The 12,775-nt window shown below is 48.8% G+C and overlaps 5 protein-coding genes across 5 annotated transcripts; 2 read left to right on the forward strand and 3 right to left on the reverse strand.

Moving 5' to 3' along the window:
• Window positions 1–1,618: 1,618 nt before the first annotated feature.
• Window positions 1,619–2,443, reverse strand: FSUBG_9645 (transcription factor Zn C2H2; the record flags this gene model as incomplete). The annotated part of the gene is made up of 4 exons (XM_036688180.1): window positions 1,619–1,665; window positions 1,712–2,025; window positions 2,080–2,206; window positions 2,305–2,443. The coding sequence occupies 4 exons, from the start codon at window positions 2,441–2,443 to the stop codon at window positions 1,619–1,621; spliced, it is 627 nt and encodes a 208-aa protein (XP_036534855.1).
• Window positions 2,444–4,285: 1,842 nt separating this feature from the next.
• FSUBG_9646 (cytochrome P450 monooxygenase E-class group I) lies at window positions 4,286–6,223 on the forward strand (the record flags this gene model as incomplete). The annotated part of the gene is made up of 5 exons (XM_036688181.1): window positions 4,286–4,441; window positions 4,497–4,647; window positions 4,712–4,771; window positions 4,835–5,098; window positions 5,178–6,223. 5 exons carry the CDS (start codon window positions 4,286–4,288, stop codon window positions 6,221–6,223), a joined length of 1,677 nt encoding a protein of 558 aa, XP_036534856.1.
• Window positions 6,224–6,618: 395 nt separating this feature from the next.
• On the reverse strand, window positions 6,619–7,753 carry FSUBG_9647 (uncharacterized protein; the record flags this gene model as incomplete). The annotated part of the gene is made up of 4 exons (XM_036688182.1): window positions 6,619–6,806; window positions 6,875–7,088; window positions 7,150–7,187; window positions 7,249–7,753. The coding sequence occupies 4 exons, from the start codon at window positions 7,751–7,753 to the stop codon at window positions 6,619–6,621; spliced, it is 945 nt and encodes a 314-aa protein (XP_036534857.1).
• Window positions 7,754–9,732: 1,979 nt separating this feature from the next.
• On the forward strand, window positions 9,733–11,475 carry FSUBG_9648 (THI3-positive regulation factor of thiamine metabolism; the record flags this gene model as incomplete). The annotated part of the gene is made up of 1 exon (XM_036688183.1): window positions 9,733–11,475. One exon carries the CDS (start codon window positions 9,733–9,735, stop codon window positions 11,473–11,475), a length of 1,743 nt encoding a protein of 580 aa, XP_036534858.1.
• A 256-nt stretch (window positions 11,476–11,731) lies between these two features.
• FSUBG_9649 (spherulin 1A precursor) lies at window positions 11,732–12,520 on the reverse strand (the record flags this gene model as incomplete). Its single annotated transcript, XM_036688184.1, has 1 exon — window positions 11,732–12,520. One exon carries the CDS (start codon window positions 12,518–12,520, stop codon window positions 11,732–11,734), a length of 789 nt encoding a protein of 262 aa, XP_036534859.1.
• Between the last annotated feature and the right edge of the window lie 255 nt (window positions 12,521–12,775).

Raw genomic sequence — 12,775 nt, forward strand, 5'->3', positions numbered from 1 at the left:
CGAAAATTACATTGCTTGCGATCTTGTTTAACTATATGATGCTGTATTCTACGGTATGGAGTTTAGGTAACGGGTGTTTAGGACGGGCATTCTTGGCGTGGAGTGTTAGGAGGGGCTGACAGGATCAGTTCAGGATCAGGATCAGGATCGGCGCTATCGGCAGGATTGTCCCATGTGGCGCAAAGCGGCACCGTAAGCGGCAGTCAGCATCACAGTGCAGGGCAGTAATAGGGGACTTTGGGGGGATTAGGTTCATTGAGATAAGGGAGAAGATAGTGAGCGATAGGGAAATCGAGATGCAAATATGATCTGAGACTTTTGTGTGAGATCCGGAGATAAGCGTGGGGGGGGATATATGCCTCAACTGCCGAAGTGAAGTGATCAAGAAGGTTCATGAAATTGTCTTCGGAAGATAACCCTTTTAGGGCAGAGATCTTGTGAGGGAAATAGCACGGTTTTGTATTATTGTTACTGTAGAGTATTGACGATGAACGTGTGCGAGTCTGCTGCTTAACAGATATCTCACTGTCGACGGAGTCTCGGTCATGGTCATCGGACCCTCGGCGGACTCAAATGCCCCAACGGCACGACCTCAAGCATAGTAAATCTCCTCAGAGTGGAATAGCATCACCCTTATCCCTCTAAAATCAAGCCCTGATTCGTCATATCCTGCAATTATGACCATTGATCATCTCGCTCAACCTCGTAGCTAAGCCCCTCAGACTAGTTTCGCATGCAATCACGGCGTGCACGTATTATGCTCCCTCTATCACGCCATCAAATCGTGCTTCTCCCAAGTATTTAAATGCTAGGCGTCCTCAAATAAAGATCTCATTGTGGCGTTTTAGTCTTCCAGGGCATCTAAGTTTTCTTTCGGTCGTATCGTCTATGCATGTCATTAATTTGACTTCAGTCATGCGAAGGAATTAATTAACGAAAGCCAATCTTGCACAGCGATGAGACTACGAAAGTATGCTATTTCCGGGAAAATTAAAGGTCGATACAGGTATACGGGCAAGACAATTGCTTCAACGACGATTCTGGCAGCTGAGAAACTCCAGGTAGGAAAAGGCAGTTGTTGATGATGGTGATTGCTGTTGAAATGGAGTTGAAGAGAGTATGAACAGAGCGGAGAAGAAACCACAGCTCCTAGCATTACGAGATATATACCTGGGACGGGGAAACAACTGATATTACTTACTATCAGCGATCCAGGCGTATTCAAACGTCGTATTTGAAATACAGCTACGGAATGAATGGCGAGTATGAACAGGGAGCACCGATGAAAACGCGATACTGCGCTGCAAGATATATCCACTTCCAATCGCATCACACGCGTTTCGCATTGCGCACAACTCCAAACGGCCTTGAATCGTGCAGATACAGGAACATCAGCGCCACGAGAGTGTCTACATATCACTCTGCGGGGTCTGTCACAACTCACAACTCATTCTTCGCTGCAGCATTTGGTGGGCGACGGAGTCACATCTCGTGCGGAGTCATGAATCGCTACTTGCACCGCCAAGATCATAGCATAACATCAAATAAGCCATCAATATATTGAAAAGAAACATCGATCTAGTCCATCACCCTTATACCCGCTATTGTGTCAATGACCTCAACGCTCTATTCGGCCGTACCCTCCCATTAGAATGTCGTCGAATTCTATTGCAGCTCTGATTCTGAATGTGATGATTCCTCGCCGTGGTACGACTAAAGATGGCTCCGCACATATTACACGGGTAAGAGGGCCGCTGGCTGGACTTCTCCTTCTGGTGCCGCTTCAGGTTGCTCAGCGTCGTAAACAACTGCCCGTTACACCCGTGGTCCCAGCACCTGAGATCCGGTGTGTCACGCTGCTGCTGCTGCTGTGTTCCTGCAGTAGTGGAAGTGGTGGTGTTGGCTCGCTTGGATCGGGGGCTGCGACTGCGTTGATCGTCGTCGGCGCGCGTGTTGGCTGATTGGGCCATCTCTGTCAATGGGGAGATGGGGTAGGAATTGTCACTGCCACTGTAAGATAAGATCCTGTTGGTTAGAGAGTGTTTTACATGAATGGGACCAACGTGCATCTTGGCTTACTTGGCATCGTGATCGAATGAAAAGAAATCGTCAAATGTACCATCGCATAGTAGAGGCAGTCGGTTTGAGAATACGTCGTCTGTTAGATCTGTCGCGAAATTGAAGTCGTCGGTTGAAAAATCAATGGCTAAAAATAATACAATAAATCAGTTGGCCTGGTCTGCTTTGGTGAGGTGAAGCTATATGCGACCGCGGGGTTATAGACGGATTTGTTCTGGTACGCACCACTAATATCCGGATGACGATTAGGTTCAGCACTGTCATTGGGGTGATCAAAGTCCACTGCGGGAAGAAGGGACTGGACACCCGCCATCCAGTCAGCAACGATTGGCCTGTCTCTGCCGTTCTTTGCTGGAGGAAACATTGTTTGTTTGTTTGTTGTTGGTTGGGGTAAACAAGGCTGAGCAATGCACTGCACAATGTATGTACGTATGTATGTATGTATGTATGTCTGGACGAGATATCACGAAAGGAATAACACATTAATCTCTGGCTAGTGCTCTTGTCTTTTGGTGCTTCGCGCGAACTCTGTTTATAACGTACTCATCGTATGATGTGTAACAGCGTGTACAAGATTGGGGGCACTTGATTGATTAGCTGCCTACGTCAAGCATCTACAGACTCGGCCGTCACATTGTCTCTCGAAAGGGCCTGATCGCCAAGCCGGGTTCCATCCGGTAGGTGTCAGATTCATTGATTATTCTGCAGAGATGGGTACTTGGAACATGTCTCTCCTGTCAAAAACGCAGCATACAACCCCTTCGGCATGTGGTGAGCGTTGTATCGATCAGACGAAAGTTTGAATACGCGAAACCTTGGCCCCCGTCAAAAAAAAGATACATACATACGCTTCACTGTCTCTCTAGGACTCTGTCTCATGCATGGGGTGAGATGGAGGTGTCCTATTAGCTCAACCCCGGGCCTCAATGGGATTTTTGCAGGGGAAGCATACATAGCATATGCGTGCGTCTCTGCTCTGTCTTGCCATCATGCACAACAAAGTTCAGCGGTTAAAACAGTGAGATACAACCTGCCTCTTAGAGGCAAAACAAACAGACATGGCTCCCCCTTGTCTTCCCCGACCTGGGTTAAAGTTGCGCGTCATCTGGTCTGGTCCCGGCATTTCGTGCCAAACCAACCCAACCAAAGCAACCAAACCTGTGGAGCTCAAAACAGTGGGAACGAGTCAGACAGGCGGAGCAGAGCCGGGGATTATATGGCCAATGAGGGTGCGCGGCTCTTACAATTAGTGAGCATTTTCTTGGCAGAGAGAAGCGCCTTTGTTCCAGAATAGTTAGTGAGCATGTATGACAATGACAATATGTTGAGGTGACTTTTTGTTTTTTCCTCGGTCAGCAAACAAGAAAAAAAACTGGAACATGCATACACGCACTGCTTAATAAGGCTTACTGCCTCCCTTTTTGGAGATAGGCCGTTAGCAGGAGCTGAGCCCCAGCCCGTCCCTCAGGGCTTAAGTATGTAGACTCCTACCGGTGCTGCGGTCATCATGCCCCCCATACCAACCAGAATGCACGCACATACGCTGATGGATGTCACACCTGGTGAAGCAACGGAGTAGTATCCGGATATCGCGTGGCACCTTGATTGGCTTTCTGCTCACCGCACGCAACCCTTGGAGGCAGCCCCAGCCCAGGGCGGCATGTCTCATCACAAAGGGCTACTCTAATGCAGTGTACATACAAACTTACAAGCACTACTCACCCACCCCACGATTATCCCACTGCGGCGAGTCCCGAGTCTATACTGCAAGGGGACTAATGACTCGGGACTGTTGCACCAGAAATTGCGCCGATAGGTTCATCGCGCGTTAATTCACTTTTAGTGCGGACGGAGGACGACTATCAGAAGACGGCACGGAACGGCACGGTAGGACGTGATCGCTCAGAGATGGATGGATGCACGGCATTCGACAATTAAAAAAGAAGATCCCGTAATCCTTCAATCCTCAATCCTGTATTCCAGCAATCCAGGAATCCCTCGCAATTACGACCTGGGACAGCTACTGTTTGCCCGATTTGAGAATAATTCCATATCAAATCATGTCTGCGTGATGTGTTCAAGAAGATAGATGAGAGACTTGACAGCTACAAAAATGTGTTCTTGATCAACCACTATTATAATTCCAATTCTTCGGACCATCGGCATCACCGACCGCCACATCAACTAAAACATTCCAAGCCAAGCCATGATTCGCGACCTACAAGGCGTAGTCTCCCTACCTTCGTGGGACATGCCCATGTCGCATATGAAAACCCATTGGCTACCCTACGCAATCAGAATCTCGAGATCTATCACGCCACCGCCTTTACTAATCATCCTGCTGCTAGCTGCATTATCTCCGGTGAGGTTTTGAGGAGAGATCAAAGCCACTGGCAACAGCGGCTAACCTGCAATAGGTAATTGGCTATGTCGCCTACTACGCCTTCTTCCATCCTCTGGCCAAGTACCCCGGCCCCTTCTGGGGAAAGTTTACAGGGCTCCGCGCAGCTTACCACGCCTGGATTGGGGACGTGCATATCGACATGTGGAAATGTCATGAGAAATATGGTTCGTGTACCCAGCGTTTCATTCGCCTCACTGCAGTAAGAGACATGCTTACGTTGCGCACCAGGGCCATATGTTCGCTACTCGCCAAATTACCTGCTCATGAACACGACTCAGGCATACAAAGGTTATTCCCCTTCGCTTAGACCCTCAACGTTTACACAATCTGATGTTAGCTGGCTATATTTAGATGTCTACGGCCATAACAAGAACGTGCGCAAGAGCCTTGCTTATCTGGCCATGGTCCACAAAACCCCTAGCACCTTCACCCTGATGGATCGGCACGAGCATGCATGGAAAAAGCGGATCTTGAGCCAGAAGCTATCGGATTCAGCCATCCGATCCTTCGAGCCCAAGATCACAGGCATGATTGATCGCTTCTGCGAATACGTCTGTCCCGCTAGCACGGGCAAAGAAAACACCGTGTCGAAACCGTTCAACATGTCAGAAATGTGTAAGCTCGCCTTTTCGTTGGTCGTCCGCCCCTCGACGTATTACTGGTCCCCGCTGACAGCGTATGCTGTGTTACACAGGCGATTATCTTTTCTTTGACCTTGTAACATCCATTGTCTTTGGTGAGAACTTCGACTTGATCCGAAGTCCGTGGTACCGTCATATCCCGCCTGCGCTTGCGCGCTCGAATGAGCGTATTAGCGTCATCGTTCAGTGGCCGTATGTTGTATGGCGTCGTATGGACAAGGTTCTCTTCCGTAATTCCGTGGCTGGACGGAAGGACTTCCTACGATTTGCTCACAATTTGGTCACCGAGAGAGTGCAGCGTGGGTCTGGGGATGATGTCTTGTCTGGCTTACTCGATGCTGCAGACCCAACTACAGGAAACAAACTGACCCAGGATGAAATCGTCGCCGAGAGTATTCTGATGCTCGTAGCTGGTGAGTACCCTTCCGTCAAGGCCTACGCTCAACTAACAACATCAGGCTCTGACACTTCATCAACCCTTTTGGCGTCTCTGTTCTTCTATCTTACTAGAAACCCTGACAAGAAAGATCGTCTGACTCGTGAAGTCCGCTCCAGATTTTCAACCCGAGAAGAAATCTGCCTCGGTCCAGCCCTCAACTCCTGTCGCTTCCTCTACGCGTGTATCATGGAATGCTTACGCCTAACACCCCCAGTTGCAGCAGCGCCGTTCCGCGAGGTCCTCAAGGGCGGTATGATCGTTGACGGTCACTACGTCCCCGAGGGTACCAACGTTGGAACCGGCCTCTTCAGTATCCAACATAACCAGGAGTACTTTTATGACCCTTTTGAGTTTATACCTGAGAGATGGTTACCAGAGGGAAAGCATGCTGGTGCTCATAACCCAGATGCTCATGTTCCATTCTCCATCGGTCCCCGTGTCTGTCTTGGAAGGGCACTTGCTCATGCCGAACTTAGTCTTGCTATGGCTATCATCTGTTGGAAGATGGACTTCAACGTGGTTGAAAGCATGAAGGATATTGGAGCTGGCAATGAGAATGCCGAGTATGGTAGACACAGGCCGGGAGAGTTTCAACTGTATGACCATATTACATGTGCACGAAATGGGCCAATGGTTGAGTTTAGAGAGAGGTCGTTCTGAAGCTATGGCGATAAATCAAGAATGAATTTTCCGTATCAGCCGCAACCCCTGTATCGCGATGATCTGAGGCCCTTGCTAGTTCAGTTGGTAGTTCCGTCAGAACCCTAAAACCGTTGAGAATCTTAGTTGGGAATGCAAGTCATTGAATCAGAACTATAAACAAGGTTCCAGTCACTATGTACGGCTCCGCTATATACACTAGAGAAGAGAGCTTGGAAAATCACAATCTGTATGCACTATCAAATCCACCTACACCGACACCTCACTCCAATGATTCCATGTGATGTTATCAACGTATTTCATTGGGCAAAATAAGTCAGATATGACTGGCGGTAATGCTCACCCGGATCATCGGGTTCTCGGGCTCCAACCTCGCAGAATTGCAAGGATCCCATCTAAGGACCACCCGCGCGGCCGCTGTAATCCCAGTAGTTATCGCCCTGGGCCCTGCATGTCCCGATGACGCAGTAGTAACCACCGCCACGGTTAGACTCGTTTGGTGAGTACATGACAAACGGATCGCCAGTCGAGTCCCAGCCTCCACCAACGGCACAAGAGTCTCTCTCCTTGTTCTGCACGGTATCTATTGGTCAATTAGTCGATGCGCTTCTTTTGTGGGGCATTGCACGCGAAAACCCTTGTATAACTTACAGGCTGTATGAGCGGTGTTGTACCAGACGCAAACATCCTCGCCAGCGCTGCCTGTGCAGGTGTAGGTGTTTCCAGTGTTCCAGCTCTCGGAGACTGAGAAGCCTCCGCTGATCCAGCTCACGGGGGTTAGGGTAGCAGTCCATCCGATGGTGTACGAGACGGATTGGGAGTTGCCAACGCTGCATGACTGGGCGGTTCCACAGTTTACAACCTCCTGCAAGTTGAGCCTCATCAGTGATAGTTCAAAGCATGGGGTTCCAGTGGGACTAGCTTACCGAAAGCTGCTTATGGAAATAATTCTGGTGGGGATCGCCTTAACCATCCAGGTCAGTGAACTAACTCACGGATTACCAGATACAGAAGTTAGAACATACCATCGCCAACTAGGGACGTCCTTGTCAAGACCGAGCAAGCCGGGGGATCATTGATAGGATTAGCCTCGCGCTTTGCAAAGCCCGATGCCGAGCCCTTGGAACTCAAGAGCCGGAGAGCACCCTTAGCTTCCTCCTTGTCATGGCAGTTGTCCTCGACTTTTGCCTTATTGGGCTTCCAGCTAAGCCCAGAACACTCCACAACGGTTGCTTCAGTGCTAAACTTCTTGGTGCAGATCGGGCCTCCCGAGTACTTTGCCTTGGAGTGGACAAGATACTTGTTAGCGCCAACAGTAAAGTTTCCAAAGCCGTTCTCATCGACATCTGTAAAGTCAATACTGCTGGGGGCGTCAGAGATGAAACTCGAGCAGCTCTGAGCCAGCAGGGTTGAGCCGTCGTATACGCTAAGGGCAGTTTGACTGGATGCTTTGGCGTGTTTCCAAACGATCTGTACATCTGCGCTTACAGCGGTTGCTGCTAGTGCCAATGCAACGGGAACAGAACGCATGGTGATAGAGTTTAAGGGTAGTCTGAATATGGAAGGAAGTAGAGTTTAAAGCTTGATGATATTCTATCTTGGCACAGGACAATTCTTTCTTTATATACCCAACTACATTACGATTCTGTCGAAGCTGAGTGCCATATCAAGCAGGATCAGCACTTTTTCCCTCATTTCCTTGATACTAAACATCAGCATCATCATTGTAATCCTTCTCGTCGTTTAGATAACCAAGGCTGAGTGATGAAGCGATCTTATCATCAACGTTGCGACGATAGTGGGGAGCTTGGTGTACAAGCCACCAGAGGGTCCAGCCCAACTACAACAGCCTTGGCTAGTCAACTGCCGATCGGGCTTTTTGTAAATATGCGCTAGATCCTCCAGTTTCACGATATTCGGCTGCCTAGACCTGTCCTTCCCGATTCAGGCAATTCACTCGATGACGTTGAAGGCGATCTTGGATCGTCAGATGTTAGTGAGCCCATAAATGGAAAAGGCGGCGTGGCACAGGCACTCAGCCTTGTGAGGGTGCTGCACCATTGCACACTGAGTGACCCGTGCACGATCCTTTGGTGGAACACCCGGCTACACGGCATATTTAGTGCGCTCATGGGGAAAAAACGAATGAGATGTTGCGCCAGGCGAGATCATGAGTGATGACGAAGACGACGGAGAGTCCGTGGAGAGAATGTGCGAAATAGTAGTATCGATACGACTGTACATGACTTGCGTTGCTATGCAAGGAATCGATATAGGTTGTCCGCTCATCTATTAAAGTTTCCACGTGTGACAGCTGACGTTTCGATGGAACGTTGGGGTTATTTCCCTTATCTTATAGAATTTCCACCGACAGCGTATCGGCTCCAACAGCGTCGTCGTAGTGGATCTGTCAGTGGATAATCGTTTACAACGCATCAAACCTCTTCGGAGCCGAACGTCCGAGTGTCTGTTCCGTGTGTGGATTAAACTTTAATCTCCCGAAAATACTTGGCACGACCAGGAATAATTTGGTCTAAACCGAAACAGAAGGTAATGCAGATCGTGTGGACATGGTTAGGAACCAAGGATGAGACCTGCATTTGGAATACTGGTGCCTGTTGCTTCATGTCGCGAAGGAGCCAATGGCATGTCAAGTAGCGTGTGAGTTGTCAACAGGGTAATGATCCACGGGTTATGCATGAACACCAAACCATCCTTGGGTCAGGGCGCCAAGATCGAATTGAAGGATCAAGTTTGAAGTGATTAATGATGAAATGACTCGAAATAATGGAAGGGGGGATTAAGTTTTCTGCAGTTTGAGTCAGGTGAGACTTATGATGGCTGACCCAAAGGCAGACTTACTACCCGAGACTACCCATAGCATAGGGACTTCACCATGATTAAATTCAAGGCTTCATAGCAGAAATTAGTAGACAAAGTGAATAAATCACTGTAGTGAGTCAACGTAGAATGAATGTAGAAAATAGCTACATGGTAGAAAAATTAACATTGATGTTGACATTTTATGCGGAAATATCGTAGGAACTATAACTACCCTAAGCCTGCTTACTATGATAATTCGCCGTAGTTAGTGGATCCCTCCCAGTCGCTGTCTATTGGCTAGTGCTAAGAATATCCTTAGAAAGCCCCGCTATGTCGAGGCCAGCACTGGGTAAGGGCTACGAGAGCTGCTAAGCTAACCCAATGAAGAGCGGACTCCAACTTCAATACCCCACCTTTTAGACTGAATTCCATGGGTTCTGTACAAACAGCATACGGATTATCTTGGTTATATCTTCGGGCTAGTAATACTCGAGATACAAACAGCAGCCCAAAAAGCGATATAGCAATAGTTTTATAGAATTGCACGTAGTCATGTCAGAAAACGGGGATGACAAGCCATGGCGATTCCACGAATCAGATCGCCAACCCGGCTGCCGGTAAAATGATTCACCGACAACTTTATGCCGCTTTCAGTCCTCAACTGTCCTCTCCCAACTTATAGCATCATGATAAACAGAAAGATCTCTTTAGCGTCCTATGTCTTCACGCGCCTCAGGCAGGCAGGCACAAGACGCGTATATGGCGTTCCCGGCGACTTCACCCTGCGAGCTCTCGACCATCTCCCTCGATCAGGGCTCAAGTTTGTCGGATGCTGCAATGAGCTAAATGCCGGATACGCAGCAGATGGGTATGCTCGAGCTCAACGCCATCGCAAAGGATCTGGAATAGGCGCTTTGATCACCACCTATGGCGTTGGAGAGCTTAGTGCGGCTAACGCTGTCGCTGGAAGCTATGCGGAGTATTTGCCAGTCGTTCACATTGTCGGAACGCCCTCGCGACGCGCAAGACAGGTCTCGTGTTCGTCCGTGGGCGGGAAGAAACCGCATTTGCATATTCATCATACCATGGCTGACTCCAGAATTGGGGTTTACCGCGAGATCGCGGAGAAGTTTACTGTTGCCCAACTTGATCTTGCTGTGACGACGCCGGAGGAGGTGCCAGCTCAGATCGATAAGGTTCTGTCTCAAGCAATATACCACAGCCAACCGGTCTACATAGAGATGCCGTCAGATGTTGTAGAGACGGAAATCTTGTCAGACAAGCTGGACGACGCCATAGATCCGAATCCCGACGCGGCTCACAATCGTGACGCCGGCAAAATGGCACAGACCCTCCTACAGAAGCTCTATTCGGCCAAACGTCCTCTTATCTTGGTCGATCGAGCTGAAGGCGCAGAGACCACCAGACAAGAGATTAACGAATTCGTTCAAAATTCAGGCATTCCTACAGTTTCTTTGCCATCAGGAGCTAGCATGGTGGATAATTCGCTGCCCAACTACTTCGGTGTTTACTCAGGCTCTATCGGAACGGTTGACCTGACATCGGAGGTCAAGTCAGCAGATCTGGTCTTGGCTTTCGGATGCCAGTTCTCTGATACGCAAACACTTGGTTGGGCGGTGTTGCCAAATCGAAATGTCATGACTCTCATTGGCAGGAATCATATCGAGGACGAGCCTGTCAACGTTCAAGATGTTCTCAAGGAGATGGCCCAGAAGCTGGATAAGACACAGCTACCACTACAAGATACATCTTCATGGGGAAACTTTCGGAACCAACCGCAGTTCGAGGTCTTTCCCAAGGCGTATATCATTCAAGATGAGTTCTATATCCATCTGAACAAACACCTGCAGCCCAATGACACAGTCCTCCTCGGCAATGCGACACCAATCATAGGAGGCCGTGATCTGGTCCTTCCATCATCGTCTCAGCTAATCGCATCTGGAATGTGGTTCTCAATCGGTCACATGCTCCCAGCCGCTCTTGGAGTCTCACAAGCAAAAGCAGTCATGAAGTCGAAAGGGCGCACGATTCTTCTTGATGGAGACGGGAGCTTCCAAATGACAGCGCAAGAACTCAGCACTATTATCCACCAGCGTGCCAACGTGATCATTTTTATCATTAATAACAGCGGTTATACGTATGAGAGGTATATCCATGGAATGAATGCGGCGTACAACGACGTGGCGCCCTGGAACTATAGTGCTGCCCCACAGTTATTTGGGGACGCGCCGGCGGGATATCCAATTCAATCTTGTAAAGTGACGAATATGGAGGAATTAGATGAGGTTCTCAACTCTGAGGGGTTCGTAAAGGGCAAGGGCCTGACTCTTGTTGACGTTGAGATGGATGCGTATGATATCTCGGGAAAAGCAAAGCATTTGTTTGAGTTGGCTGGAAAGCAGCTGTGATGGAGCATTTAGAGACGTCCAGCTGGTCATGATCACTTGGAAAAAATGTCTGAGACAGCTGAACTAGACTTTGGACACAGAGACAGTTTCACTTCTCAGTACCAGTAATTTGAGGTGAGTAACAAACAATTGAGTCTAAACTTGCGCATCAGAATGGAAGCCGAATATATACATGAAACTCTATATCTACCAATGCATAAAACAATATATCTACCAGTGAAATCATAACCAGAAGCGAACCACGTCAATCCCCAATCTAATTCAGAAGCTCGCTGATATCTCGCTTCGAGTTCCTCTTGATACCGCACTTGTTCAAGCAAGCATCAATACCAAGAGCAATGTTCGCAGGAATATGCGCGCGGAAAGACTCAATATCCTTTCCATCAATAGTCTGCACACCGCCCAAAGTTGCTTGCACAACATCACCGTTAAGCGCAAAGAAGTTTTGAGCGATCTGGTTCACACCAGGATCAGCATTGTCGAAAGCAGCAACAAACACAGCGTCTTCGCAATCAGGGTTGAATTCTTGGTGAATAGCGCCTTGGGGAAAGACGGACATCTGAAAGGTATCCATCGTGTTGGCGATAGGCTTGGCACCGTTCTCAACGACAAAATTTGTGACAAGACGGCCTTTGACGATAATGTTTAGCTCCGTTGCTCGGTTATGAACGTGAGCTGTGTTCATTCCACAAGGCCCAAGGAAGGCAACCGTCATGGAGGCGCCGTTTCCGATGAGGGCGGGCATGGTCAGAGCAGTAGCTGAAATAGACTTGCCGCCCTTGCCGATAGCCTCTCCAGCTCCGGTGGCAGCCTTGAAGTCAAAGACGAAATCGCCAGGCTGGTTCAGAAGCTTGACGCGCTCGGCTTGAGTGGGGGCAGTGATGATCTTGGAGATGAGGTCTCGGTCGCCACTTCGTGTGTTGATGGGCACGATGGGAGGAAGCATGTCATCGATGCTGTCACCTCGAGCGTGATGAGACGACTGAGCAGCCCGGGGAGCGGCGAGGGCAGAGCCAGCCAGAAGTAGCATTGATAAAAACTGCATTTTGATTGGTATTTATTGTGTTTAGAGATTTAGAGGAATGAAATAAAGGTGTTGAGTGCAATAAGTCTTAGATGCTGATGAGATCAAGTTAGAAGTTGTTGGTGATGATATCTTCTTTTCTCGGTGCAATACTCGTCCTTATATCCATCTTTCATCATCTCGTGAGGATCCGAGATTTACTTCGCGACTGTGCGCGTATTTCGGACAACCACTTGACCCAGCCGTCAGCAATACTGCATTAGTTCAACATGCCAT

Source organism: Fusarium subglutinans (genome assembly GCF_013396075.1).
Source record: "Fusarium subglutinans strain NRRL 66333 chromosome Unknown NRRL66333_c0000152, whole genome shotgun sequence".
In the NCBI taxonomy this organism is placed as follows: Eukaryota; Fungi; Ascomycota; class Sordariomycetes; order Hypocreales; family Nectriaceae; genus Fusarium; species Fusarium subglutinans.